Below are 27,532 nucleotides of genomic sequence, written 5' to 3'. Positions count from 1 at the left end.
ATCTCATTGGAAAGGGGATGGTTGGCAGAAAGGAGACAAGTGTAGTAAAGACTGAGGTTTAAAGGACTAGTTTGCACTTTTACAGCAGTTGCACCAGGTGAAGGAGAATGAAGCACGTAGTATTTCCAGATATGTGCCAATAAATGAGAGATGCTACATATGTTGGATCAAAACATTAAGTGAACCGTGAAAATTTGAGCCTCATTTGACAGTACCTTATAATTTGGTAAACATGAGAAAGGACATAGCTAGGATAGGAAGTTCAAATCTAATCACAGTAATTTGAAAATTAGAATTCAGTTTTTTCTAAAAAAAAAGCTTATTTTTATTTCTACTATCAAAAAAGCGAGCATGAAGTTGCTGTAATGTGACAAAACCGAAGTGACTCTCTAATCTTCAGAAGGAAAAGAACTCAGCCATCCTTACGTGCTTTCCTCCAGTCCCACATCCATGTGGCTGACTTAATTGCCCTGACAATTCACTCTGTTGTATCAAATCACAGAACAAAATAACTGATCTAATGCCACAGCAGACTCAAATAGACTGAACAGCCTGCTCCTACTTCTTCTGGTCTTAGGCAAGCATTTCATCCACTTTGGTTCCTGTTGTGCTTGGTTTGCAACACTTAAGATGCGTCACCAAAATCCTGTCAGTCAATTTGCAATAAATTCAGCCCACCAAGTATCAGCCCTAAGCCAAGAATAAGGATATCCCAACATAGTTGATTTAAACACAAAAATAAGGAACATTTAGATAAATCGTTTGTTAGTACAGAACTTAAACGTTGTTAATAAGACAAAGTTGAAGTCTTTCATCTTGCATTCATCAGGACCAACACACAAGAACAATCTTTTTTTGCAATGAAACAGGTGCCATATATGGACAAAATTAATTTGCCTACAAAGAACAGAGTCACATGTGTGAAAATGTAGCTTTCAACAAGTGAATGAATCACACTAACTGATCTTAAAATTAGCTTCCAATTCAATTTTTAGCATGGTGGAGGAATTTAATAGTAGAGTCACATCTGATGTTGGATAAAGCATTAAGATTTGCGAGTACAGTGTGATGACCACTGTGACTTTGAAAATAATGTGTTTGATGCAATCCGCTGGTCATATGACTACATACCTGGCATCACAGCAATAAGGAGAGAAAGTGAGGACTGCAGATGCTGGAGATCAGAGCTGAAAAATGTGCTGCTGGAAAAGCACAGCAGGTCAGGCAGCATCCAAGGAGCAGGAGAATCAATGTTTCGGGCATAAGCCCTTCTTCAGGATTTCAGGAAACGTCGATTCTCCTGCTCCTTGGATGCTGCCTGACCTGCTGCGCTTTTCCAGCAACACATCACATCAATAAAACTTATACAGCACTCAGTTGTGCAATAGAGAAAATAGCTATTTGATTTAACATCAGCATTCTGATCATGGACAATATCACTCATGAATTTCTGCAAATTAAAAAGCAATTGCTAGATTCACTTAATTTTGAGACAATTTCCCCTTCTAGGTTAAGTAGAAGTAAATTGGGTACCGTCAAAAGTGACAGCCATACATCTTTTCACTGGTTTTGATGATATACAGCAAGTGAGGATTGATTTGTAGGTGTAATGAATTTGTCCACATGTTGCACCTTTTCAATTAACAAAATAAAAGGTTGGAGACTGCCAATTATACTGCATTCACCAACCTGTCTACTCAGTGAGTTTTCAAGGTTTGAGGGAGTATGAGCCAAGATTGACAGTTAACAGTTCTTGCTGCATCTCTACACTAACCATGGTCCAATCCTCTTTCACAGAAACCAGTGTCCCTTAGGGGGCTCATTTTCCTGCATGCCTGTCCTGACAAGCCAAGATGAAAAGCTTCATCTTTGTTTGCCATTTAGAAAATTACAAGTTATTTTAATTATACTAATGCAATTATTCCATAATAAGTTTTCAAACATATTTTAATTTCTGCCAACTGATGGTGCAGCCAACTTACGAAAGTCTCAATAACTAAAAAGAAATTGAGAAAGACAATCAACTGACAGATGAGTTACTATAAACTGTGGCTCGAAATAAAACCAAACATTTACTGCAGGGTACAGATCCTCAGAGCATTCATAACAGATTTACAAAGATGCTGCCAGGGTTGAAGGGGTTGAGCTATTGGGGGTAATGAATAGGTTGGGGCTATTTTCCATGGAGTAGAGGCTGAGGGGTGAGATTCATAAAATAAATGAGGAGCATCAATAGGGTGAACTGACAAGGCATTGTCCCCAGGGTGGGGGAAGTCAGCTAGAGGGCGTAGGTTAAAGGAGGCATGGGAAAGATTTAAAAAGGGACCTAAAGGGGCAACTTTTTCACACAGACGGTGAGGAGTACATGTAATGAGCTGCCAGAAGACTGATACAATTATAACATTCTTAAAAAAGTATCTGGATGGGAACATGCATAGGATAAGTTAAGATAGATATGGGACAAATGGGATTAGATTTATTTAGAATATCTGGTCAGCATGAAGTTGGACCGAAGGGACTGTGTCCATGCCGAACATTTCTATGACCATGAGAAACATGCAAAAATATTTGTCTGCTCAAGAATTCAACACAGATTGAGAAAAACATGACAAGTACTCTTACCTCATCATACATGAATTGTAGCGTCAAGGCAGATTTTCCCACACCACCACTCCCAACCATGATCACTTTATGGAGAGCCAAGGAATTCTGGCCTTTGGTCTTGTTTGCTGCCATTTTATGACTAGAGGTGTATCACCAAAACGTGAAACTTGATGGATAGCAATTTTCCACCTAAAGAAAGAAACAAACAAACAGGAGCAAATTTAAAGTGGCTGAACTAAAAGTAAACTTTGTAGATGAGCAACAGAAACTGTACAAATACTGAAAAGTGTAGAGATGAAGCACAAGAATAACCTAGAGTCTTGATAAAGTTATTTTACTTGTTAGTTACCTAGAAAAGGAAGCAACTAGAAACATAAAATACTTTTATTAAATAGAATGCCTTCTGCAAGAGAAAGTGGGGTTAATGAGGTCAATATTAAAATAATCTGTGTAATCAAGGTAATGGTGAAATGGTAAAGCAATTGATAAAACTATGGAATTATTGAATAATTGGAAACTGGGGGAGGGGAAGAGGAGAATTATGTTCTCTGATCAAGTGACCCGGACACAACAGACTTTTTAAAAACTCTTGTGACTGCACATTTATTCAAAACCACCTCAGGTGAAGAATCAAGGCCAAGCACATAACAAATCCCTGAGAAACCATTTCCTGCCAAAGAAAAGATTTATTTGCATTTCAAAATTCTTGTAAGTCTACAGGATCATACAAATACAACCAGAGATGTCTGACAACACCCAGTCATTAGCAGTGAATGAAATTGCAATTTAGAAATTCAGCTGACATTCGATAGAATAGGAAACAATTACGTCATACACTTTACCTATTAGCTCTGTTGTGACTGCTTCATGATTCCTATTTCGCCTCAAACTTCCACTAATTCTTTTAGTCTTTGATGGACAAGTGCAGTAGCATTTGATTCTGCACATAAAAAACACCTAAAATATGAGGGAGTAGAACAAAGTAAATATGCAAAGCAAAGCCAGAGGACTTGTATGGGCAGGAAAATTAGCAATGTAATAGCCTCCTAACTTCCATAACCAAGACAACATTTCAGACAGGGACAAGTTATTAAATGCTGCTTCAGTGAGTTGTTACACAATAGATTGAGAAACCCTTTATATAAAGAACACAATTTGAATTAGCATTCATCTGAACAAACCCTTTATGTATATTTGAAATACTGTTCATCAGTTCATAGAGTGCACAACTTCCTAAAAAACAGGTTGTACAACCATAAAGTTAAATATGGCACAATCAAGATTTAACATGGCCTCTGCTTAATGCAGAAGTTAATAAGCACATCTGGAAACTACAGTAAAACAGCTCAACACCAGCAACATCTATGAACTACATTAGCATTATAATTGTTGCCCAATATTCTACTCAGCCTTACAAAGATTGCCTAATTTGATTTTAGTCAGACTAAAAATTATAATTTGCATTTGTCTATTCAATCTTGAAACCAAATAAAACTTGCAACTCAATTATCCACACTGAATTTGAACTAGAGTGAGAGAGAGAGAGAGTGAGAGAGAGAGAGAGCCCAGCTGCGGTTACAACATTGTCGTCAACGACGCCATACAGCACTCTGTCCCATATGGCTATTACTAAGGAAACTTCAGTGATAAAATCTAAGATCAGCTCAATCACAAGGACGGAATGAATATGTTACTTTCTGCAGCAATTAGGATGCAGGTTTAAAACCAAAACATGATCTTGCATAAATTATGACAATTAAGCTCATCAAGTATGACACAGGGTGCAAACTATTCTAGATAAAGAGAAAGGGTGGACAACACCAATGAAATTTTTCACAAAATAAAACTGAGATTAGAGGACCAAAAAAAATAGCTCTTCCCACAAGGAAATACATGGAAGAATTGTTTGATAAGGTAGTCACTGGAGAGACAATGCAGCACAGGAATATGATTGGATAACCCTACATTCAATACAGTATGCAGAAGCAGAGAAAAATGTTAAAGGTTTAAAACAAGTAGCAGACAAGGATGTAATTGCAGGGGTGGTAATCACAAGCAGAAAATTAAAAAAAGAATAAAACTGCACATTTAAAAATGGCGTTGAGGGCTTGGACGAGAGGAATTTAAGTACATTCAGAAAAACTCATTCAATAAATGTGGGCTTAAAAGGAGCAATACTTGATTTTCTGATAGGAAATAAGGCAGGGCAAGTGACTGAAGTGTTAGTAGGGGGCACTTTGGAGAAAGTGATAATTCTTTTAAAGCTCAGAATTCTAAAACGGTTGCTAGAACTCAAAATTAAAATTCCAACTTAAAATAAGGCCAATTTTGATAGTATTAAGCAGAACTTTCAAAGTTGATTGGGGAGACAGTCAGGAAATGCGAGATCTTAATTAATGATCTAACAAATGTTCAGAGACAGTATATTCTGTTAGTGTGAGGGGCAACGCTGGTAGGTGCAGGGAATGTTGGTTGACTAGAGAAATTGAGACTCTAGTCAAGAAAAAGGAGGTGACATGCATCAGGTACAGATAGCTAGGATTGAGTGAATCCCTAGAAGAATACAAAAGGACAGGAGGAGCATATTTATGAAGGAAATCAGGAGGGCAAAAAAAAAGGAGAGATGAGATAGCTTTGGCCAATAGGGTTAAGGAGAATCCAAAGAGGTTTTATAAGTGATCGGTGCTGAGTCCACTACTTTTTGTAATTTATATAAATGATTTGGATGTGAGCAGAGATGTAGTTAGTAAGTTTGCTGATGATACCAAAATTGGAGGTATAGTGGAGAGCAAAGGTTACCTTAGTTTACAATAGGATCTTATCAGATGAGGTAATGGGTTGAAGAGTGGCAGATGGAATTTAATTTAGATAAATGTGAGGTGCTGCATTTTGGGAAAGCAAATCTTGGCAGGACATATACTCTTAATGGTAAGATCCTAGGAAGTCTTGCTGAACAAAGAGACCTTGGAGTGCAGGTTCATAGCTCCTTGAAAGTGGAGTCGCAGGTAGATAGGATAATGAAGGTGGCGTTTGGTATGCTTTCCTTTACTGGTCCGAGTATTGAGTACAGGAGTTGGGAGGTCATGTTACAGCTGTACAGGACATTGCAATTCTGGTCACACTGCTATTGGGAAAAGATGGGTGAAGCTTGAAAGGGTTGGGAAAAGATTACAAGGATGTTGCCAGGGTTGGAGGATTTGAGCTGGAGGGGCTGGATAGGCCAGGGCTGTTTTCTCCAGAGGCTAAGGGATGACCTTATAGAGGTTTATAAGGTCATGAGGGGCATGGATAAGATAAGTAGGCAAAGTCTTTTCCCTTGGGGGGAGGGGGGGGGGGGGTCCAGAACTAGAGTGAGAGGGGAAAGACATGAGAGACTTAAGAGGCAACTTTTTCTCTCAGAGGGTGGTGCATGTATGGAATGAGTTGCCAGCTGAAGTGGTGGAGGCTGGTACAATTGCAACATTTAAGAGGCATTTGGATGGGTATATGAATAGGAAGGGTTGAGGGATATGGGCCAGGTGCTGGCAGGTGGGACTAGATTCGGTTGAGATATCTGGTCAACATGGACGAGTTGGACCGAAGGGTCTGTTTCCATGCTCTATGACTGTATAAATACATTAAGGACAAACGAGTAACTAGGGACAGTACAGGGCCTCTTAAAGATCAACATGGCCATCTATGTGTGGAACAACAGGAGATGGGTGATGCTAAAATGAACATTTCATATCAAATATTTACCATGAAGGACATGGAAGCTAGGGAACTTGGAGAAATAAAAAGTGACCTTTTTTTTGGGGGGTGTGGAAAGAGAAGGAGAAATATTTCATATTATGAAGGTCTTAGAACACAAAAAGGTAGACTCGATCAGGTGTTTCCTAGAACTTTGTCGGATGCTTGAAAAGAGACTGCTGGGCCCCTGCTGTAATCTTTGTATCATCAGCAACCACAGGCAAGGTGCCATAAAGATTGCAGGTTGGCTAAGGTGGTGCCAGTAACTAAGAAAAGCTACAAGGAAAAGCCAGGGAACTACAGACTATGAGCCTTACATCAGTGTACAAGTTGTTGGGAGGAAATAGTGTCTCACCAACTTGATCGCCACCTCTTTTGGGGTGGGGGGGGGGGGGGGGGGGGGGGGGGAGGAAAATAACAAGACTGATGAAGGCAGGGCAGTAGACATTGTCAAATGCTTTGCTGAAATCAAATGTAGACAAGGCCCTGCATTGTAGACTAGTTAGTGAAGTTAGATCACATGGATCCAGGGGAGCAAGCTAGCCAACTGGCTACAAAATTGCCTTGAAGGTTGGACAGAGTGTGGTGGTAGAGGGTTGCTACTTGAAGTAGCGGAAAGTAAAGGATCGGTGCTAGTTCACTACTTTTCATAATTTATATAGATTTGGATGTGAATATACAGGTAAATTTGCAGGTAACACTAAAATAGGCAGATCATAAAGAGGATTATTGAAGACCACAGCTGAGATGGGCCAATGCACTGAAGAGTGGCAAATGGAATTTAATTTATATGAATGTTAGGTGTTGCATTTTGGTAATGCAAACCAGGGCAGGACATATATACTTAGTCGTAGAGTACTGGGGAATGTTGCTGAGCAAAGACCTTGGGAGTGCAGGTTCATACTTGCTTGAAAGTGGAGTCGCAGGTAGTCAGGCTAGAGAAACTGTTTGGTACACTATGCTCTGACCAATAAAAAGTCAGAGTACAGGAGTTGGGAGGTCATGTTGTAGCTACAGGACATTGGGGAGGCCACTTTTAAAATACCGTGTACAATGCTAGTCTCCCTTCTACAGGAATGTTAAGTGAGAGTGGATGCAGAAATGATTGAACAAGGATGTTACTAGGACTGGAAGGTTTTACTTATGGGGAGGCTGGTTACCTTGGAGCAGAGGCTGAAGGGCGACCTTTTGGAGGTTCATAAAAATGAGGGGCGTACATAGGGTGAATAGCCAAAATCTTTTATTCGTAGGGTGGGAGAATCCAAAACTAGAGAGGGCACAGGTTTAAAGGTGAGGAGGGGAAGATTTTAAAAAAAATGGACCTGAGGGATAACTTTTTCCACAGAAGGTGGCGAGTGTATGGAACAAACTGCCAGAGGTGGGTCCAATTACATATTTTAATGTAAATTTGGATAGGTATTTGAATAGCAAAGGTTTAAGAGGTATATGGGTCAAATGTGAGCAAATAAGATTTGGTCAGATTGGGATGACTGGTCAGCACAGACAAGTTGGATCAAAGGGTCTATTTTTGTGCTGTATGATTCTATGAGCCTATGACCCCATGAAATCTTTCACAACCCAAGATAATACAGTTTATCAGCAATGCAAGTAGTGGTGAGATTTGGTAATCATAACCGTTGATTCAAGTATAAATTTTGGCCAGAACACTAGGAGAAATTCCAGTCTCTTCCTTAGAAAACTACATTTACAATGAGCCAAGGGGATCTGCAGGGTCACATTAATATTCAAATGAAAGACATCTTCTCAATGCAGCACACACTCAGGTCAGATTAGATTACATTTTCATAATATTTATTTGTGGGATGTGGGCATCACTGGCTGGCCATTATTTACTGCATATCCCCAGGTGCTCTTGAGAAGGCAGTAGTGAGCTGCTTTCCAGAACTGCTGCAGCCCACCTGCTATGGGTTGACACAATGCCCTTAGGGAAAGAATTGCTTGACTGAGACTATAATGATTTTAAGCTTGGCACTGATTTGTTCAAATTACTTTGAAGTACATTCACTTCTTGTCATATGTAAATACACTACCAGTGGACGTGGACACACTGTCAGCCTCAGACCTGATACTGTGTTTCTTAATTGACAGATTGGACAGTCCCTTCCAGTGGATAAGGGATTTATTATACTGCTGCCCATGCACACGTTCCCAGCAGACAATTTTGCGCAACATAATGAATGTGTTAACATGGAACTTGAATAATCTGAAATTAAAGATTAATCTGAAAGTTTTCATTTCAAACTCAGCAGGGCAGATGCAAGAATACCAAACTTTAAAAGGGAAGGAACAAAAAAGGGTGCAAGTGGACTGAGCATTGTCACAGAATAATCAAAGAACAGCTGCCATCCAAGATTTTGTTTAATTAAATATGTGCAACGCTTGAATGTGTTTGCTTGTTTGTAGAGGACAGGGCCTTTTAAATGTAGCTTCTAGTTAATGAGAACCATATTACATGCCAAACCTGAATCTTGAGCAGTTTGGATTGTTCAGTAAGTTTTTTTTTAAAATAAAATTTGGTCATGTAATGTGGGCTTCACTAGCAATGGCAGCATTTATTGCCCATCTCTAATTAATTGCCTCGTAACTACCGACTGCATAAAGTGGGTCAGGAGCCACATGCAAACCAGACCAGCTAAGAATGATAGATTTCATTTTCTGAAGTAGGTTAGTGAGCCACATGAGCTTTTACAGTTATTGCCAATGGGCCAGCTTTGAATTTCAGATTTGTACTTAAATTTCGGTGGCATCCACAACTTAGCCTTAAATATTGCCAGATGCAGTCATATGTTGGATGCTGTTCTGAACTTTCCAAACACAGGCTGGTTGAAGAGACAACACTTTGCCCATTGCAAAACAGCTAGAGAAATGTGCTGTTTGATACAATCAATCAGTCAGCAAACCTACGTGTGACATCATTGTAATATGATTTAGGAAAATTTGTCTAGGGTATGCAGATAGTTTGCCCTACCAGCAGCATCCTATTGAATTAGGAAGTTGTTTTCTGACGAGTTTCAATGAAAACTTGATTTAAAGCTCTAATGTTGTAAATTATTAGAAGACAATGAAGGCTCCAAATTGATTTTCTATTCCAGAATATAAAAGGAGTGGTGTTCAAATTTCCAATCTGTCAACTCTTAAACTTCACAGGAATTGTTAACATCCTAATATTTTGAAAAAAGGAGCACATACAACTATAGAGTGAATAATGAGTCTAAACCCTCAATTTGCAGATCTGTAAACTTCATCTTACATCATCATTCTCATGACCTAGTAAATGGGACAGAGAGATTTTGGGTGGTACAGAGATGATTGGAAAGAACAAGGTCTTAGAGATTTAACAAGTAAACTCAAGTTCCAAATCCATAGGATAGATAATTAAAGTGGTGTTTGTAACTAACAAACAATAAAAACTGGCCGAAAATGTGTTACTGGAAAAGCGCAGGTCAGGCAGCATCCAAGGAGCAGGAGAATCGACGTTTCGGGCATGAACAGGTTCCTGAAGAAGGACTCATGCCCAAAATGTCAATTCTCCAGCTCCTTGGATGCTGCCTGACCTGCTGCGCTTTTCCAGCAACACATTTTCAGCTGATCTCCAGCATCTGCAGTCCTCACTTTCTCCATTAAAAACTGGCCAGCAAGACAAATGGTTTGATCTGCATGCTATTGATTCAGTTGGGACTATGTTTTTTTTTCAGTAAATGGCAATTAGGGTTAACCCTATCACAGGAACTTTATATATTGTACAAGAGATCAAGTTAAATGGAGAATTGCTCATTTCTAGTTAAGGTGCAGAATAATTGGTAATTTGAACATTTCAGCCAGCTGGATCATTTTATAAACAGACCTCCTCAGCTATCATGACAAACCTTTTTAAAAAGAAAAGATTGTGGTTTGTTCTAAAGGGGAGCCTTAATCTTAACACCACAGAAAGAGTGAATTTGATTGATTTGGTCTAACACAATCTTTATCAGCAAATAATGACATGACCTTCAACGTGCAGTGACTAAGTAGCAATTATGATATCAACATTGACTGACTGGAACTATAAAGTGAATCAATCTCAAACTTTCTTTCAAAGGACAAATAGTACAGTTTATTAAGGATGTACTCCAGGGTGTCAAGTTGCCTGGCTGTGAATAACTTCAGACTTTACCGTACTGGAATTTGGAATAGTGACATCTTGGGCTTTAATCTACTGGAACTGTTAACACAGAAATTAACTCAAGCTTACAAATTTTTCAAGATAAAACAAACTATAAAAACATGATACTTGAAAAGCAGAGTTTTTACGATGATCTTAGGAGTCATTAACTGTCTTGTCTGCATGTGGAAGTCTAAGTAACAGCTCTTCCAATGTAAAAGAGGAAATATTTCATTTGTTGGAAATTCAAACAAACATCAAAACTGCCCACTGACCTTAATCTCACAGCTGTTTTGCCACTTTGATATCAGTTCACCATTTCACTTCAACTGGCTTTTGGACCAGTGACTTAGTTTCCACCTGCCAGCCAATGTTCTTTCCCCTCTACTCCAAAACAGAGCTCTCTCAATTGAGACTTGCACAACTTAGTTCTCCTTGTCCACTAGTATGTATATTTTGAATGGTCCTTTGCATCACAACCTAACTTCAATTCCCTGTTTAACATTCCAATCATGCCCTCTTTCTTTTCCCTGCATTGCTGTATGACTTTCAAATGCCAAATCTCTCAATGCTCTCAGTTGACCCTCTGTACAGCACTGAGTTGGTGATCATTGCTCCTATGCATATCTCCCTCTACATGGCTTACAAGAAGGCCCCTATCCATGTTAGTTTTACTCAAGAGTAACTTGATATACCAGTCTTTAAGCCTTCAACACAAAGACAAGTTCTCATTTATGTATCCCCATACAGCTCTGCTTTAAACTTTGCAATTTCCTGTAATCCTTATGGGAATACGCCCATGTCACACCACCTATTTTATCAAGGCAACTCTTCAGACAGCTTTTTTTTTTGACTCCTACACTTGGCCACAGCCCTCAACTTCAAGTTACATTAACCACACCTTTAAATCACCACTCATACTTTTCACCTTAATGCTTTTGCATTTCTTTAAAAGCAATCATGGAAACGAAAGACAACAGAAATGAAAGTCATTCAAACCAACTTTGGCCACACTTCATAATTCAAAATAAAAAAAAGAGTCAAACCACAAGTTTCAGAATTGTAGCATATACTTCAAGCTGTTAAAACCTCTAATCCAGTTATACCCAGACAAATCCATATCCATTATAAATTAGCAAACAAAAAGTAAGAGTAGACTCTTCAATTCCTCAAACTTACATCACACAATAAGGTCATAGCTGAACAGGCTGGTCTTAACTCGACTGCCTTGTCTATCATCATTACAATAAACTAATATCAAGGATCTATTTAAATATATTCAAAATTGAGTTTGACCAAGCCTCAAATGCAAGCAAGGAAGAGAATTCCAAACAATGACAACTGAAATTTCTCATGTGCATCTTAAGGGGTGCCTCCCATCTAAAGGAAAACAGTTTATTTTTGAAGTTTAGTCTGGATTCCCCCCGAGGCAACATCATCCCAGTATCTAATCCATCAAGCCACCTCAGGTCACCTCGCAAATCTTCTAAGCTTCAATCAATCAGAAAAATTGAGCAAGCTGCGTCCTTAAGGCAAAGTCTTCAGCCCAGTAAACTTCTTAACTACTTCCGATGCAAATTGCACCAATATGTTGCTGCAACATTATTTTCCTTTTCTGCTCATCTCCATGGCTATAAAGGCCACCATTTAATTTCACTTCCTGCATCCTGACTGCATTCGCATGCTGAAGACCATAATACCTCTGTATGGAAGCATTCTGTAGTCTTCCTCCACAGGATGTGGGAATCACTAGCAAGGCCAGAATTTGTTATCCAGTCTCAATATCCTTAAGACAGTGATGGGGAGCGGTCTTCTTGACTTTTGCAGTCCATATTGCTAAGGCATTCTCAGTGCTGCTTGTAAGGAAGGTGCAGGATCTTGATCCACTGACAATGAAGGAACAGAGGTTTCTAAGTCAAGGTGGTGCGCAACATGGAAGTGGTGCAATTCCACATATCTAATTCTGTTCTTCAAGCCAGGAAAAAAATAATTGGCTTGATAAAGAAGCCCTATGCACAGAAGTTCCTTCAGGTCAGTGGTGGGAGGTTTGTCAACATAGTGGATTGCCTGGATCTCTGGTGTGTAGATTGGAGCATCATTTTTAAATGGTTTCGCAGTTTCATTTATTTAATCTGTTTCAACATCAATCTCAAAGTTTCCTCCAAATAAGCATTGAAGACAATCAATTTTTGAGGCTCAAATCCCACCCGATAGCCATCTCAAGCTGAACCAGTGCAATTGGAACCTCAGCATCCAACGCTGACCTGCTAACCTGACATTTATCATCAAGATGGTCTACCTCCCACCTCAAATTACCTGTCCCAGTCGATCATTTGTGTTTTTGTTACAGTGACTATTACAATGTTGTGTGGCAAATCTGTCACCTTCTATATCTTTTGTCCCAACCAAAAACCTTTGCTGTTCAAACCTTAACACCACTATATTCACCCATGTGTATTCTGGCTGCCATTTCAAGTCACACTCATTTAAGAAATGCTCAGCATTCAATTCCTCCCTCAGCCTGCAGCTCTCCATCAAGAAACATGTCCAACCTTATGTAAAAGCAAAACACTGGAAAAAAGTTAGATAAAAATAGAAAGAGCCAAAGAAATTTAACTCTTTGCAAGTGTGCTGCCAGACCTAATGTTGAGTTGATTCGACATTTCTTCAGAATTCAGTTTTCAATATCCAAATCTCATGATCAACAGAAATCTACCTTGAGCTCTTCCCTACTTCTTTTACACCACAAAAGGTCTAACCATCTCCCTGATATTTCCAAGGACAAAAAAGTGTTGGAAACTAAAAATTTTAAAGCATTCTTAAAGCCAACTTTTGGTAACTGCCCCAAAGTCTTTTGTTGTGGTGTCAAATTTTCTCCTATTACAGCACCAGGGAAAGCTTTACTAAATCAAAAGACACTACATCAATAGATTTTATTGGTATTCACCTTAACTGCATTCTTTTTTTACAAAATTAAACAATAATATTAATCACCAATGCTTGCAATCTAGTAGTCTGACAGCTGTGAATGTTTTGTAACCTATCACAATAAACCGTTGTCAACAGCAGAATGCTGTATCTTTTCCCCTTTTAAAATGTTGCTAAAAATTCAACCTTTGTCATCAAATCCTGCATTTAATAAAAGTGCCTGTACAACTGTGTAGAAACAGCCAACCCTGCAGTTCAGCCTGACAAACCTAAGGAAACAAATAGTCAATTTTTTTAAAATGACATACAAGTTCCCGTCTGTACATAAGCACATTATAAGCAGAGTCACAAATGTTCTATCAGGCACCACATCAGCTGATACAAAATAGTATTCTGGCCAAGACTGAATCATAGAGATTTTCATTGCTCAAGCTGCCACCGCCTTAAAAAAAAAGCAATTAATATGTTAGTGACAGTTGTAATCATTAACATTCAAAAGCACCATTGCAGAATACTGTGCCATCTACATTCTACTGGATTAATATCAACAGGTAACTGAACTCAACTAGTCACAGCATCATGCTGATTAAAATAGAGCAGAGGCTGACTCAACTGACTTGAGGTCACAATGTACAAGGCTCAAACCTGAAGATAGACAAGATTTTGAATGGGTACACCTGCAATGTTAAAACACCAACACGATCCAAACCAAATTTGATTAGTGTCCCTAAATTGAACTAGCAGCTGTGTTTAATATATGAACAATTGACAGCTGCAACTCAACCAAAAACTTAGCTTAACAGTTGCTTTCAGCCACTTAAACAATATAACAGAGTAGAACTGCCTCTCTACACCTCCATGTGCCGTGGACCAGGGGCCTCCAAGCCCTTAGTTTCTTCCTCTCCTGACGTCACCAATAGTACCCTTCCACTGACTCATTCGTTTGGCTGAACTGGTCCTCACCCTTCATTTCTCCTTCGGATCCTTCCACCTCCTTCAGACCCAAGGGGTAGCCACGGGCACCAGCTATGCCTGTCTCTTTGTCGGCTACGTAGAACAGTCCATCTTCCGTCGTTACCACTCCCCACCTCTTCCTCCACTACATTGATAACTGCATCAGCATCACCTTGCGCTCCTGCGAGGGGGTTGAGCAGTTCATCAACTTCACCAACACATTCCACCCTGACCTTAAGTTCACCTGGACCACCTCTGACATATCCCTCCCTTTCCTGGACCTTTCCATCTCCAGGAATGACGACCGACTGGACACTGACATTTTTTATAAACCCACCGACTCCCAAGCTACCTCATTCATCCTACCTCCTGCAAAAATGCTATCCCATATTCACAATTCCTCAGCCATATCTGCTCCCAGGAGGACCAATTCCACCACAGAACATTCCAGATGGCCTCCTCCTTTAAAAGCCACAATTTCCCTTCCCACATGGTTGATGACGACCTCCAATGCATTTCATCCACATCCCACACCTCCACACTCCAACTCCACTTCTCCAACCGTAACAAGGACAGAACCCCCCTGGTCCTCACCTTCTCCCCTACCAACTTTTGCATAAACCGCATCATCTGCTGACATTTCCACCACATTCAAATGGACTCCACCACCAGGGATATATTTCCCTCCCCACCGCTCTCCGCAAAGACTGTTCCCTCTGACTACCTGGTCAGGTCCATACCACCCTCCCCTCCCGGCACCTTCCCCTGCCACTGTCGGAATTGCAAAACTTGTGCCCACACCTCCCCCCTCACCTCCATCCAAGGCCTCAAAAGGTGCCTTCCACGTCCAAAGTTTCACCTACCATCTATCAATGACATTTACTGTACCCGTTGCTCCCGATGTGGTCTCCTCTACGTTGGGGAGACTGGATGCCTTCCCATAGAGCGCTTTAGGGAATATCTCTGGGACACCTGCACCAATCAACCCCACTGACCCTTGGCCCAACATTTCAACTCCCCCTCCCACTCTGCCGAGGTCCTGGGCCTCCTCCACAGCCACTCCCTCACCATCCAATACCTGGAGGAAGAATGCTTCATCTTCTGCCTCGGAACATTTCAACCCCAGGGCATTGTGGACTTCTTCAGGTTCATTTCCCCTCCCCCCCCCCCAACCTTACCCAGTTCCAATTTTCTAGCTCAGCACCAACCCCATGACCTGCCCATCTTTCTTCCCACCTATCCACTTAACCCTCCTCTGACCTATCACCTTCATCCCCACCCCCATCCACATATTGTACTCTTTGCTACCTTCTCCCCAGACCCACCCCCCCTCCCATTTATCTTCCACCCTGCAGCTCCCTGAAGGACTTTTGCCCGAAACGTCAACTTTCCTGCTCCGCAGATGCTGCCTGACCTGCTGTGCTTTTCCAGCACCACTCTAATCTAGAGTAGAACTGCATGTCATGGGAATATGATTATCTGACTTGGAAATATGCTGCTGTCGCTTTATCACTGGATTAAATCCAGGTTTTATCAATAACACCATTTCAAGGGCTGCAGTCCACCATCTTCTCAGAGCTACAAATAATAAATGCAACTTTCCAAAGATATTTTTCATCCAAGTACTACCTTTTTTAATAAAAAAAGCATTTTGTTTGAATGTATTGTGAAATGAGATTGTTTCTAGTCACTACTAAACACGTGGAGTAGCAAAACAGGCCAGAAAAATAGAGGATGCACAAGAAATGAGAATGCTGACAACCACCACCATTATTTGCTTTTTTCAAAAAAAAAGGCTCACTTCTGAAGAATTGCAATCAAGATCTTATCAATTCACTTCAAAAAAAGTTAGAATTCACCATGCAAGCCAGTTTCTCAACAAAAATCACTACTCCTACTGCAAATGTTCTCCAAACTGAGAGCAGATAAAGCTGACTTGAATAAATGAAAATTGTGAATTTACTTGGATTTTTCTCTGACAATGGGTACCTGATCTCCATGGATCAAAATTAAATGTTAACTTGTCTAGATTTTTGTTTGAAGATGGATGTGGAAACAAAGATGTGAAATATCTTAAACTGCAAGCTCAATAAGAACTGCAAAAGATTCAAAGGCAGAAAAGGCTATGGTCCAAGAATTGGAAAATGGGACAAGATTGTTAGGTGTTTGTTTTTGACCAACATGGAATTGATATAAGAAAAGCTTTTCTTCTGTGCTGTAGACCTCTAAGACTATGACTCTATGGAGGACATCGGAACGCTCTGCAGCTTGGGAGGTAGCAGTGATTGCCTTCCTATAGTTGTGCTTAGGAATAAACTATTAGCATTAGTGGTTACAGCTGTAATGTGGTAAATTTTCTCCTTCCAACTCTTAGCAGCTCCCAACTACAATTCTGCTTATTCCCACTATTTGTTCTGAACTCCAACCTTCCACATTCTCATTGCTTAAAACTGCTTCCAGAGATTGACTTTCTTCAAAGCAAACTTCCTAATTCAAATACTATGAAATCTATATCTTAAGAGGCTCTTCCATCACATTACAGATTATACTGTCAATATCTGTAGCAAGCAGCTTTACAATGAGTATCTTTATACAAAGTAAAATTTTAGATGTCATCCTATTGCCAAACACCAAGTTTGGATATTCAACAGGATCTGCACTGGGACTCTCGTCATTCAGTTGCGGTGATAAACTCTTAAGCAACCTACCCTTGAATAGACTGAACAACACTTTGTCGTAGCTAGACCAAACACTAAAAGGGATGCCACAGCGGCATTCAAAAAAATTATATCATATTTAAGACATTCACAAAAATTCCAATGAAGCAACAAAACAGATGACTTCCAGATTGTTTTTCCATAAACCAAAAAAGGCTCAGTTATACATACTCATGATGAACAGATCAGTCATTTTACAAACAAATATGTGAAGAAACTCAGAAGATCTGGAAGCATCTGTAGAGAAAGAAACAACAGGTAATGGCTGGAATCTAGTGACCTGCCTCAGACAATAAAAAAATACAAATGGGCACAATTGCAGTGAATTAGATTAGATTAGATTACTTACAGTGTGGAAACAGGCCCTTCGGCCCAACAAGTCCACACCGACCCGCCGAAGCGCAACCCACCCATACCCCTACATTTACCCCTTACCTAACACTACGGGCAATTTAGCATGGCCAATTCGCCTGACCCACACATCTTTGGACTATGGGAGGAAACCGGAGCACCCGGAGGAAACCCACGCTGACACGGGGAGAACGTGCAAACTCCACATAGTCAGTCGCCTGAGTCGGGAATTGAACCCGGGTCTCAGGCGCTGTGAGGCAGCAGTGCTAACCACTGTGCCATCTCAGTCAAGAACTAGGCAAAAACTGTACAGTTTGGAAATTTCCTGCCAACAGTCTGGATTGGATTTGAATTTAGATATTAACATTTCATGTTGTCTAAATTGCAAACTTTATAGTGTATAATGCTTTCTGTTACTCAAGTCAAATTAGGTAAAAGTTATGTGCAAATAATGATCACGATAAAAGTTTGTTAAACCATAGCTATATCAAGGACAAGATATGTCTAAGAATTACCCAACTTGGAATAGACTAAAAGCTCATAGTTCTCAAGTTATATTGATATTGCAATGCATCTTTGAGAGCATTTACAGGAAAACTGATTTAGTTCAATTTTTTCATCAGTATTTGAGCGAATTTATGATCAAAATTAAACCCTATGGATGAGAAGAGCAAGCAGAGCCAAAAGCATCTCCAAAGACTACCCACCCAAGTTGTCCCTGATCTGTCCACTCTAAATGCCATCACCACAACAACAACTCTCTTGGTGAACCAACTTAGTAAATGATAAAACAGTGAAAAACTTAAGTATGCACCACTTTGCGACAACATAGTATACTGCAGCACTAGTTCATGCTATCAGTATCAATTGATCTTGATTTCATTCAGATTTAGTGGAAATAGATTTTTAAAAGCAAATCACTGACCAAATGAAATATGGCATGCACCAAAATCACTGTTTTACACTGCCTCTTTTTGTTAACAAAAGAAACCTGAAGCCTCAACTCTGGCTCCTCAAAACTTCCATGTCCACTATTTTCAATTCATATTTTCAGAATCTGAGGTACATTTATTTGGCTTGGAGATAAAAGAGTAGAACAGAGTTTCAAACTCATTATACATTAAAGTTAACGAGTAGCCAAGGATGAGAATAGCTAACATGGAGTTTCTTCTACATTGTCTGAACAGCATGGTTTTGGTCATGGAGTGGGGGTGAAGACAGAGGCAGAGGTGGCATCACCAGTGTGCACATGGAAGCTGATATTTGGCAAAAGCAGTAGTGCTATGCACCAAGTGGTTAGGATGTAAAATATATTGTCTGAGTGCAATGTCAATTAGAGGATTTTTAAAAGGATTTCAATTATCTGAAAAAGGAAACGTTTGCAGGCTACAGGGAAAAGTCAGGGGAGTGACACTAGCTGAATTGCTCCGTCAGTGCACCCAGCACAGGCAATGAGCCAAATGGGTTCCTTCAGAGCAGTAACTTTTTTTTTAACTGTTATCTGCCATTATACACAAAGATGAGGAGACTGAGGACCAGCATACTGATGAATAGGAAAGTTCTCAATACAGAGCACTCAAAACAGCATTAAAAAAAAACAGATGAAAGGCAAAAAAAGGATCTGTTAAATCATTGAAAAAAAAGTGAATTTGGAGATCACAAGGGAGAGAGATAGAATGAAAGGATCAATTATGTTAATTGTGATGGAGAGATCTGTCATGGTGTACCTTCTGTGAAGACCAAGCTATGCATATACTCATTTTAATTCACTGAACAAGTTTACCTTAGCGAAGCATATTTTTATAGGAGTGTTTGGAATAGAATCACAGTTGCAACAATATAATGATGAGCCTTTTCACTGAAAAATAATTTAAGTAGGTGGAGTAATAGAAGCAGAAACATTAGCGATTGCGATAACAAGCAGCTGAAGTAGGATTCGAAAGTTCTCAGGTGCCTGATTTGTTTTTCTTTTGAAAGTTTGCTTTTAAAGAAAACAAACTTTCAAAAGAAAAACAAAACTATGCTGAATGCAAATCTAAAACAAAACGCTGGAGAAACTCAGCAGGTCTGACACCTTTGAACACACGGGGGAAAAAAAATCGCCACTGATGCTGCCTGACTCGTTCTGATGGCCAGGGCTTTGTTTTTGAATGTTTCTTTTAAGTTTTGACGTTTGGTCAATTCAAAAATCAGCAAGATAGTGAATTTTAGACTTGATCATATTTAGAAATGCACTACTAAATCTTCTGCCGAGGAAAATCTGTAGTCAAGTCACCCCAAAAACTCTAGGCAAGTAAAAAGCAAGATTGGCAATCACTTGAAATGAAGCCTCTCAACGCGACATTAAAACAAAACGCCCAATTTCTGTAAATACAACTTTATTCTTCTCTAATTTCTTGGTCATAAAACATTACTTCCTGCCCCCAAGACCAATATTGTGGCTCGAGTTCAATTCCCAAGATTTCAGAACACGATATTCGTGCTGCATTACACACCGCATCGGGACAATCGACTCGAAACACACACAATCAAGAAATGCCGCCAAGTTGCAGTAAGACCATTTCTGATCACAATTAGAACTTTAAAAACCACAAATCGAAGATTCGAGTGGCCAGAGGGCACGCGTTTGTTACTTGACGCATGCTTTAAACTGGGGTGTGGTTCCTATTGCAACGAGTGAGTAGACAATAAAACCCGACGTCTGCAAATCTCTTGAGACAATAACAAAAATATTTGCAGCTTAAAGCTGAAGACCTCCAAACTAGATACATATGAAAATATTTTGACAATTAAATCAGCTTGTATTGAAAATTTCAGTCGCTTTAATCCTCGGGAACCCGATCGTTTCGGCTTCAAATCGCCAATTAGCATCCCTTGACAGTTATTGTAAACTTGTTACATAGCAAGTTAAACACGCCCAACCAACACATCTTCAAGCTGCAATAGTTCGACATTATTGAAATGGGGAAAAATTGCTCGTTTTAGAAATAGATTATCGAAACTGTCAAGGGCACAGGACGCCAAGGGTTTCGACATAATCTAAAGTGGGTCAGCGACAGACAAATTTGTCATGTGTAACCAGCCAAATTTGAAAAACAAGTGGAATAAACATCACGCATATCCTTGTGCCCAAGACAGTATGCTAAAAGCCTCCCCATCCCGTCATAACTGCGAACTTGTGCCAAATTTGGGAGCGTGAATTTCACTAGAGAAGTAAAACCTGGCATTCATACAGAAATGCAGGTAATCACCACCCACGCTGTTCCATCATCTTGCCTATATCAGCAGGCCAGACCCGCCACGTTACTAAGCAGTAGCCGGAAACAGCCCTGGGAATCCTCAACATGGACTCCATACACCAGGAAATATCATGCAACACACGTTGCGGCTATACAGGACATTAGTTAGGTCATTGTTAGAATATTGCGTGTAATTCTGGTCTCCTTCCTGTCGGAAAGATGTTGTGAAACTTGAAAGGGTTCAGAAAAGATTTAAGGATTTTGCCAGGGTTGGAGGATTTGAGTTATAGGGAAAGGCTGAACAGTCTGAGGCTGTTTTCCCTGGAGCATCGTAGGCTGAGGGGTGACCTGATAGAGGTTCAGAAAATTATGAGGGGCATGGATAGGGTAAATAGGCAAAGTCTTTTCCCTGGGGTGGGGTAGTCCAGAACTAGAGGGCATAGGGTGAGGGGGGAAAGATATAAAAGAGACCTAAGGGGCAATTTTTTCACGCGGACAGTGGTATATGGAATAAGCTGCCAGAGGAAGTGATAGAGTCTACTACAATTGCAACATTTAAAAGGCATCTAGATGGGTAAATGAATAGGAAGGGTTTGGAGGGATACGGGCTGAATTGCTGGCAGGTGGGACTGGATTGGATTGGGTTGGGATGGGATGGGATGTCTGGTCGGCCTGGGCGAGTTGGATCAAAGGGTCTGTTTTCGTGCTGTACATCTCTATGACTATGACAAAGGCCATCACCAAGCTTCGTTCAATAGTGCAGCTGGGAGGGTAGAGGATAATATCTGCTGGACTGGGCTAGGACATGGCAACATGTTTTCACCCATATTCCATTAGATAGCACTAATTCAAAGCAAATTTGGAAGCTCAAAATTGGGCATCTGTGAAAACCCATCAGGCACCAGCAGCCAGCTCCATAGCCCAGTGGTTGCTTAGCTCCACCAATGGACAACCATAGAGCAGTTAGTCTACTGCTAGAAGAATCCATCATTGAAGGTTATCACAGATCAAATGGATTCCTTCCTGCAGAAAGGAAGAGCCTATTGAGCCTGCACTTATGCTCTGAAGAGCATGCCACCCAGATTTGCACCATATCACAGTAACTTCGCATTTACCATGGGGTAACCCACACATCCCTGAACACTGGAGCACATTAGCATGGTCAATCCGCCTAACCTGCATATTTCTGGACTGTGGCTAGAAACTTGAGCACCCAGCAAAACTCTCAGATGCAGAGAGAATGTGTAAACTCCACACACTCACCAATAAAGTAATAATAGGTGAAAGCAGAGTCAACAGTTATGAAAATGAAATCATGCTTAGCAACCAACTCCACCGCCTTGTGGCCAACCACTAACTCTCCCTTCCACTCTCAAAGAGATGCAAACCCTGGGGGGCCTCCACTGCCAAATCAAAGCCACTCAATTGAAGGAAGAACACCTCATCTTCCATGTCAGGACTCTACAACTACACGGCATCAATGATGTAATCAATTTCCAAACCTCCCCTCCCCTTCCCAGATCCAACCCGGCACCACCCTCTTGACCTGGCCTACTGTCCAACCTACTTCCCACCTATCCAGTCCACCCTTACCACCAACTTATCACAAATCACCAGCCGAATCCAAATCACCATCCCACCCACCTTTGCCTAACCTCACTTCCCTATTTCTCTCTCAGCACCCTCTGGCTAATGCCCAAAATGTTGTCTTTCCCATTCAAGTGATGCCTGGCCTGCTGTATCTTTCTAGCACCACCCTTTTTTATTTTGACTCTCTAGCATCTGCAATCCTCATTCTTGTTATTAAATAATGAGCAAGATGGATAAAGTGAAACATGTAGATGTTTTAGCTTGATTTCCAAAATGTAGATAGCACAAAGTTAAGAGCACATGGTGACAACATGGATACATGATTACTTCATGAATGAACAGAAGAAATAAGGGAATAGTTTCAGTTTACAAATAGTGAAGTGCCACAGGATAAAGCTAGGGCGTCCACTATTTGCAATCTATTGCAATAGCTTGGATAAAGGGTACATGGCGTGATTGCCAAATTTTCTCAACACACCAAGAGACAGGAAAACAAGTTTCAGAAGGACATTCAAAGAGCAGTTAAGAGATTAGGAAGAAATAAGAGCATAATGTTAGAAAATTTGAACTTGTCCATTTTGGTAAACAAAGAGCGATATATTCCTAAATACACAAGATTTAAGAACCTGGTGGTTCAGACGGAGGTGTCAGACATCATTAGTATGCAGATACAGAAAAAAGGTTAGGAGGTAAATGGAATATTGGTATTGCATTGCAAGAACAAAACTAGCAACATTTTATTGTCTCTCTTCAGGTCAAAGGTGGAAGCACATCTGGAGTACATTGCTTTTGTCTCCTTGTCTGAAGACATTACTTGAGCTGGTAGTTTAGAAAAGGTAGATTTTGATTCATTCCTGAGATGAAAGGCTGAATCATTGAAAAATGAGAAACAGTTTGGGCTTAAAGCCATTAGAGTTCAACTTGGGAGGTGATCTAATTGGAAATCAAATCTTGAGGGGAATGATAAATGGATGCTAGTCTTGTAAAAAAAAAGATAATTAAAAGGTCGGTAAGAATAAGAGATTTTTTAAGTCAGAGGAGAATAAAGAATTTTGTGAATCAGTTGTGGCAGTCTCATCTGAGAAAAGTGCTAGACTGCGTCACAATTTATTCAAGTTTAAGGCAGAAATTTTGATGGAAAAGGGAGTCCAAAGTTACGCAGAGCAGACAGAAAAGTGGAGTTGAGACTACAACCAGATCCACTAGGATCTTGAATGACTGGCAGACCTGACTTAAGGTTTTTCCCCTAATCCTACACCCATGACCATATCTTAAGAGTGGACAATTAAACAGGAAGAAGTTCCATAAGTATTCCCATCCTCAATGGTCATACAACGTGAAGGTAAAAAACAAGATTAAAGTGTTTGCAACTAAAAGTATTCCAATACAGCTACATTGGCATTGAAGAGAGAAATATAGGCATCATGTCTAACATACATAGGAATTTAATAAAATACCTCCAAACAACCTATCCTGCATTTAAGTGAATCATTTTTTGGTTTCAATAATTACGGACATTTTTACATTTCAGAAAAAGAATCCCAAGATCTTTCCTGCTGTATGCTTGCATTTGGCGTCAGTGGTCTCAACTCCCAGTGGACGTCATTAGAACTGGATATTCAAACCAACAGGAAAGCATTTTGCCACCTTTCAAATTCCCTTATTCGAACATTGAAACTGGGACAAATGACATCACATTAAATCAATCTGTGAAACTGACCACCATTTTCCCATTTGTGTGATCAATAATCCCAAACATTTGAATCAGCCATACTTCACTACTGCAGTCAGGAATCTCATTTGCACTTCAGAGTATGGCAAGATGAGCACCTGGCGGTTTCCACACTTCTCTGCATTGCATGTATCAGTGAAAACTTCTGCACATTATCATATCATTTGGCCAATTTCAGTGATACGCAGTGCCACCTGCCCATAGGGATACCAAGTGGAGCTAATGCAGAATTAATCTGTTTATATCCAGATGGGCAAAATGGGAAAAAAAATGATTACAGATAAATTATTTCAGCCCAGCTCATTACTGAGGGGGTTTGTCAGAACAGAATTCTAAACTTAATATTCAGTTTACTGCAATAGCTATCCCTCCATTACAAGATCAGTAGCAGGGATGTTCGATGCTTATAAAATACATATAAAACAAGGCATCTGATAATGAAACTTTGTCCACTTACAGAAAGACCTGAATGTTACAAGTCATCTTTTGCCCTTACAGATGTAAGTGTGCACTATTTACATAATACATTGCAGTAATTCACTAAGTTCACCCTCACAGCACCTTCCAAAATTACCAAAGAGAAGGGCAGCAAATGCATGACAATAAAAACTGCAAATGATCCTCCAAATTAAAACAGCATTTGATTTCAAACTACATTGCTGTTTCTTCACTATCATTGGGTCAAAAACCAGAAGCTGCTTCCCAACTTGGCAGATCGCCACCTCCTTCTCAAGCTGAAACTGTGTTGCTGGAAAAGCGCAGCAAGTCAGGCAGCATCCAAGGTGCAGGATAATCGACGTTTTGGGCATGAGACCTTCTTCAGGAGCTCTCCTTCTCAAGACCAACCAGGGATTGTCAATAGATTGTGAACTTGTCAGAAATTAATCTCATTATGTTGGGAACACCTTTGAAAATATGTCCATAACTGATCCAGACCCAAGGAGAAGAACTAGCTACTTTTTTTTAAAGAAAGACCAAAGTCATCTTGTACCTATGCTGGCAAATCTCCCAAACAAGGCCTTGACATTCTTCAAAGTATGTCTTATTCTGAAAGCCAATGCCAAAGGTGAAATCTAGGTTTGAGAGAAAAAAAATCCGTAGATGCTAGAATCCAAGGTAGACAAGGAGGAGACTGGAAGAACACGGCTAACTAGGCAGCATCAGGAGGTAGGGAAGTCAATGTTTCTGGTGTAACCCTTCTTCAGGTAGGGTCAATGAAATCTAGTCAACGACTTAATTTTAAAAGCTTTTTCGTATTTTGGTAACTGGAGCAAACAGGATTTGCACAACTTTGCATTTTATATACCTTTCAGGGAGAAACCAGAATTAGTGAAGAGGATAGAGAAATAAATTCTCACCCAGAGTTATTCAGATAAGAGTGTATCACAAGCAGCTTCTCAGTTAATCACAGATTGTCAAAAGAAAGCAAGCACCAAGCAAAATGCCAAACCATATGATATTGGTATCATTGCTAATATATCTCCCCTCGGTCAGAAGTGTTGTGAAGTCAGGACTTGGACAGGAGGTTCAGTCAGTGCAAGACTGTGGAAGTATATTATGAAGAGAGCCACAGCCTATGCCTTCTAGTGGTCAGGAAAGATTCATAGACACCAAACAGTTCTACTTGTGTCTTGGCCAAAATTCATTCCAAACCTAAAGCAATTATTCAATCCAATTGACTTAGTTTAATTCTACTGGATTTAAACACCCAAAGGTGGCTCAGTGGTTAGCACTGCTGCCTCATAGCATCAGGGTCTCAGGTTTAATTCCAGCCTCAGGCGACTGTCTGTGTGGAGTTGTACATTCTCCCTATGTCTGCACGGGTTTCCTCTGGGTGCTCCGGTTTTCTCCCACAGACCAAAGATGTGCAAGTCAGGTGAATTGGCCATGCTGGAGTGCCCATAGTGTTAGGTGCAATAGAGGGGAAATGGGTCTGGGTGGGTTACTCTTCAGAGGGTAGGTATGGACTGGTTGGTCCAAAGGGCCTGTTACCAATCAAACTAGACTTTCTTTAAAGAGCACATCACTTCAGCTATATGGGTCTCTAAATTGATTAAAAACAAAACTTTTTTGACCCCCTGGCATACTAACACTATTACAATAGAGCACTTTTGAAATATAATCATTGCTTCAAATGTATGTCATCTCACAGATGGTTAAATAGAATACCTCCTTGCAGGCAATTGCACTTCAGGCCAAACAGCCTTCAACTGCACAAAGAGTGCTGAAAATTTGTACAGATTAATGTTAAATGTGAATTCCACACAATGAAGTTTCAATGGGAAATCTGCAGCTGAGAAATGCTTAAGCCTACTTGCTAGCATCCATTCCAAACAGTACATATTCAAACAACAAACTTCCAATTCAAAATCCTACAAGACCCATTTAATGCAGGGGCAAACCCCTTTCACAGGATAGGGGCTTGGAAGTGCATGGAGATACCCCATCCCCAGTGGGAAAGGGGGAAATCACACAATGCGATATCCCAAAGACGAAATGGGAAAGAAGCCGCATCACCACCTCTACCCCAAAACAATGGGGAAAAAGGAGGGGGAACCTCCAAGAGGGTGAGAAAAAAACACATCGACCATCTCATCCCAACCAAATTGGAGGAAAGACAAGTTGAAGAGGGAGGGGGTCTCTCTCATGTCCCCGCCCCACCCGAAGGAAGGGATCGCGCGCACTGGGACCAACCGCCAACTCGGAGACATTTCGTGATCTCAGACGGCGTCAGGACATTGAAATGCTCACCGGTCACGGCACCGAAGAAATGAGAGATCAGCCAGCCGCTGCCACTAAACGCAGGTCGCTCACCAGCCACTCTGACTCTGCCCCCGCCCCGCCCGTCCGATCACTGTTAATATGGCGGAAGATGGAACAACGCTCGTCAGAAGGGCAGGGCAGGGCGGAATGGGATGGGATCAGTGCAGTGAGCGGAACTGGCGTGTCGTGGGTAACGTCATCACGGATGAACACTTCCGGAACCATGCTGACACCGAACTGGCGTCACGTGTATGTCTTACACAAGGAGGTTGTGAAGTAGCGCGGCTTGTGGAGTGTACAGTAGTTTTCGGAAAGCAGCGTCGTTCGTTTTATATCAGATTCACCTCACTTACGCTGATGAAAACAGATTGGTTCCGGGGTGGGGTGGTCATCGTCATGTGTGCTCCGCGCCAGTCTTTTTATTTTCAATTTATAACCGTCCAAAGTTGATATTCTATTCTGCCATAAGGTCTTCCATCCAGAGTCCCTCCCACTAATCTGTTTACTATTAAGGTGTACCCTGCCTTTGATGTTTACATTCATTCCAAAATAATGCCTGCTGTTACTGGACTATCTGGTCGCTCTTGAAAAGGAAGAATATTAGTATAGAAGTTAATGAGCGGAAATACAAATTGAATTAGGAAGTGAAGCAAAAAAGATCTGAAAACAATTATTAATAAGTCATGTGGTATACTCGGAGGATTGGATTGATCGGAAAGAATGGATCTTATGCAAGCAAAAGCAAAGGAGATGAGTGGCACTC

The 27,532-nt window shown here is 40.5% G+C and overlaps 1 protein-coding gene across 2 annotated transcripts in view; it reads right to left on the bottom strand.

Annotated features, from left to right (window-relative positions):
- The window catches only part of LOC132811850 (ras-related protein Ral-A), a 47,098-nt gene extending 20,164 nt beyond the window's left edge, over window positions 1–26,934 (bottom strand). Inside the window, exons 1-3 of one of the 2 annotated variants that reach the window (XM_060822855.1) lie at window positions 26,758–26,934; window positions 3,447–3,561; window positions 2,623–2,793 (exon numbers count right to left, since the gene is read on the bottom strand). In XM_060822855.1, the coding sequence (XP_060678838.1) occupies window positions 2,623–2,736 (114 nt within the window). In that variant the 5' untranslated portion in view covers window positions 2,737–2,793; window positions 3,447–3,561; window positions 26,758–26,934. The remainder of the gene's footprint in view (window positions 1–2,622; window positions 2,794–3,446; window positions 3,562–26,757) is intronic. The other variant, XM_060822854.1, reaches the window with a different exon arrangement.
- Between the last annotated feature and the right edge of the window lie 598 nt (window positions 26,935–27,532).

This window comes from Hemiscyllium ocellatum, chromosome 4 (genome assembly GCF_020745735.1).
Source record: "Hemiscyllium ocellatum isolate sHemOce1 chromosome 4, sHemOce1.pat.X.cur, whole genome shotgun sequence".
Taxonomy (NCBI): Eukaryota; Metazoa; Chordata; class Chondrichthyes; order Orectolobiformes; family Hemiscylliidae; genus Hemiscyllium; species Hemiscyllium ocellatum.
Note: the sequence above shows the minus strand (reverse complement) of the source record. Positions and strands in the feature narration are given on the sequence as shown.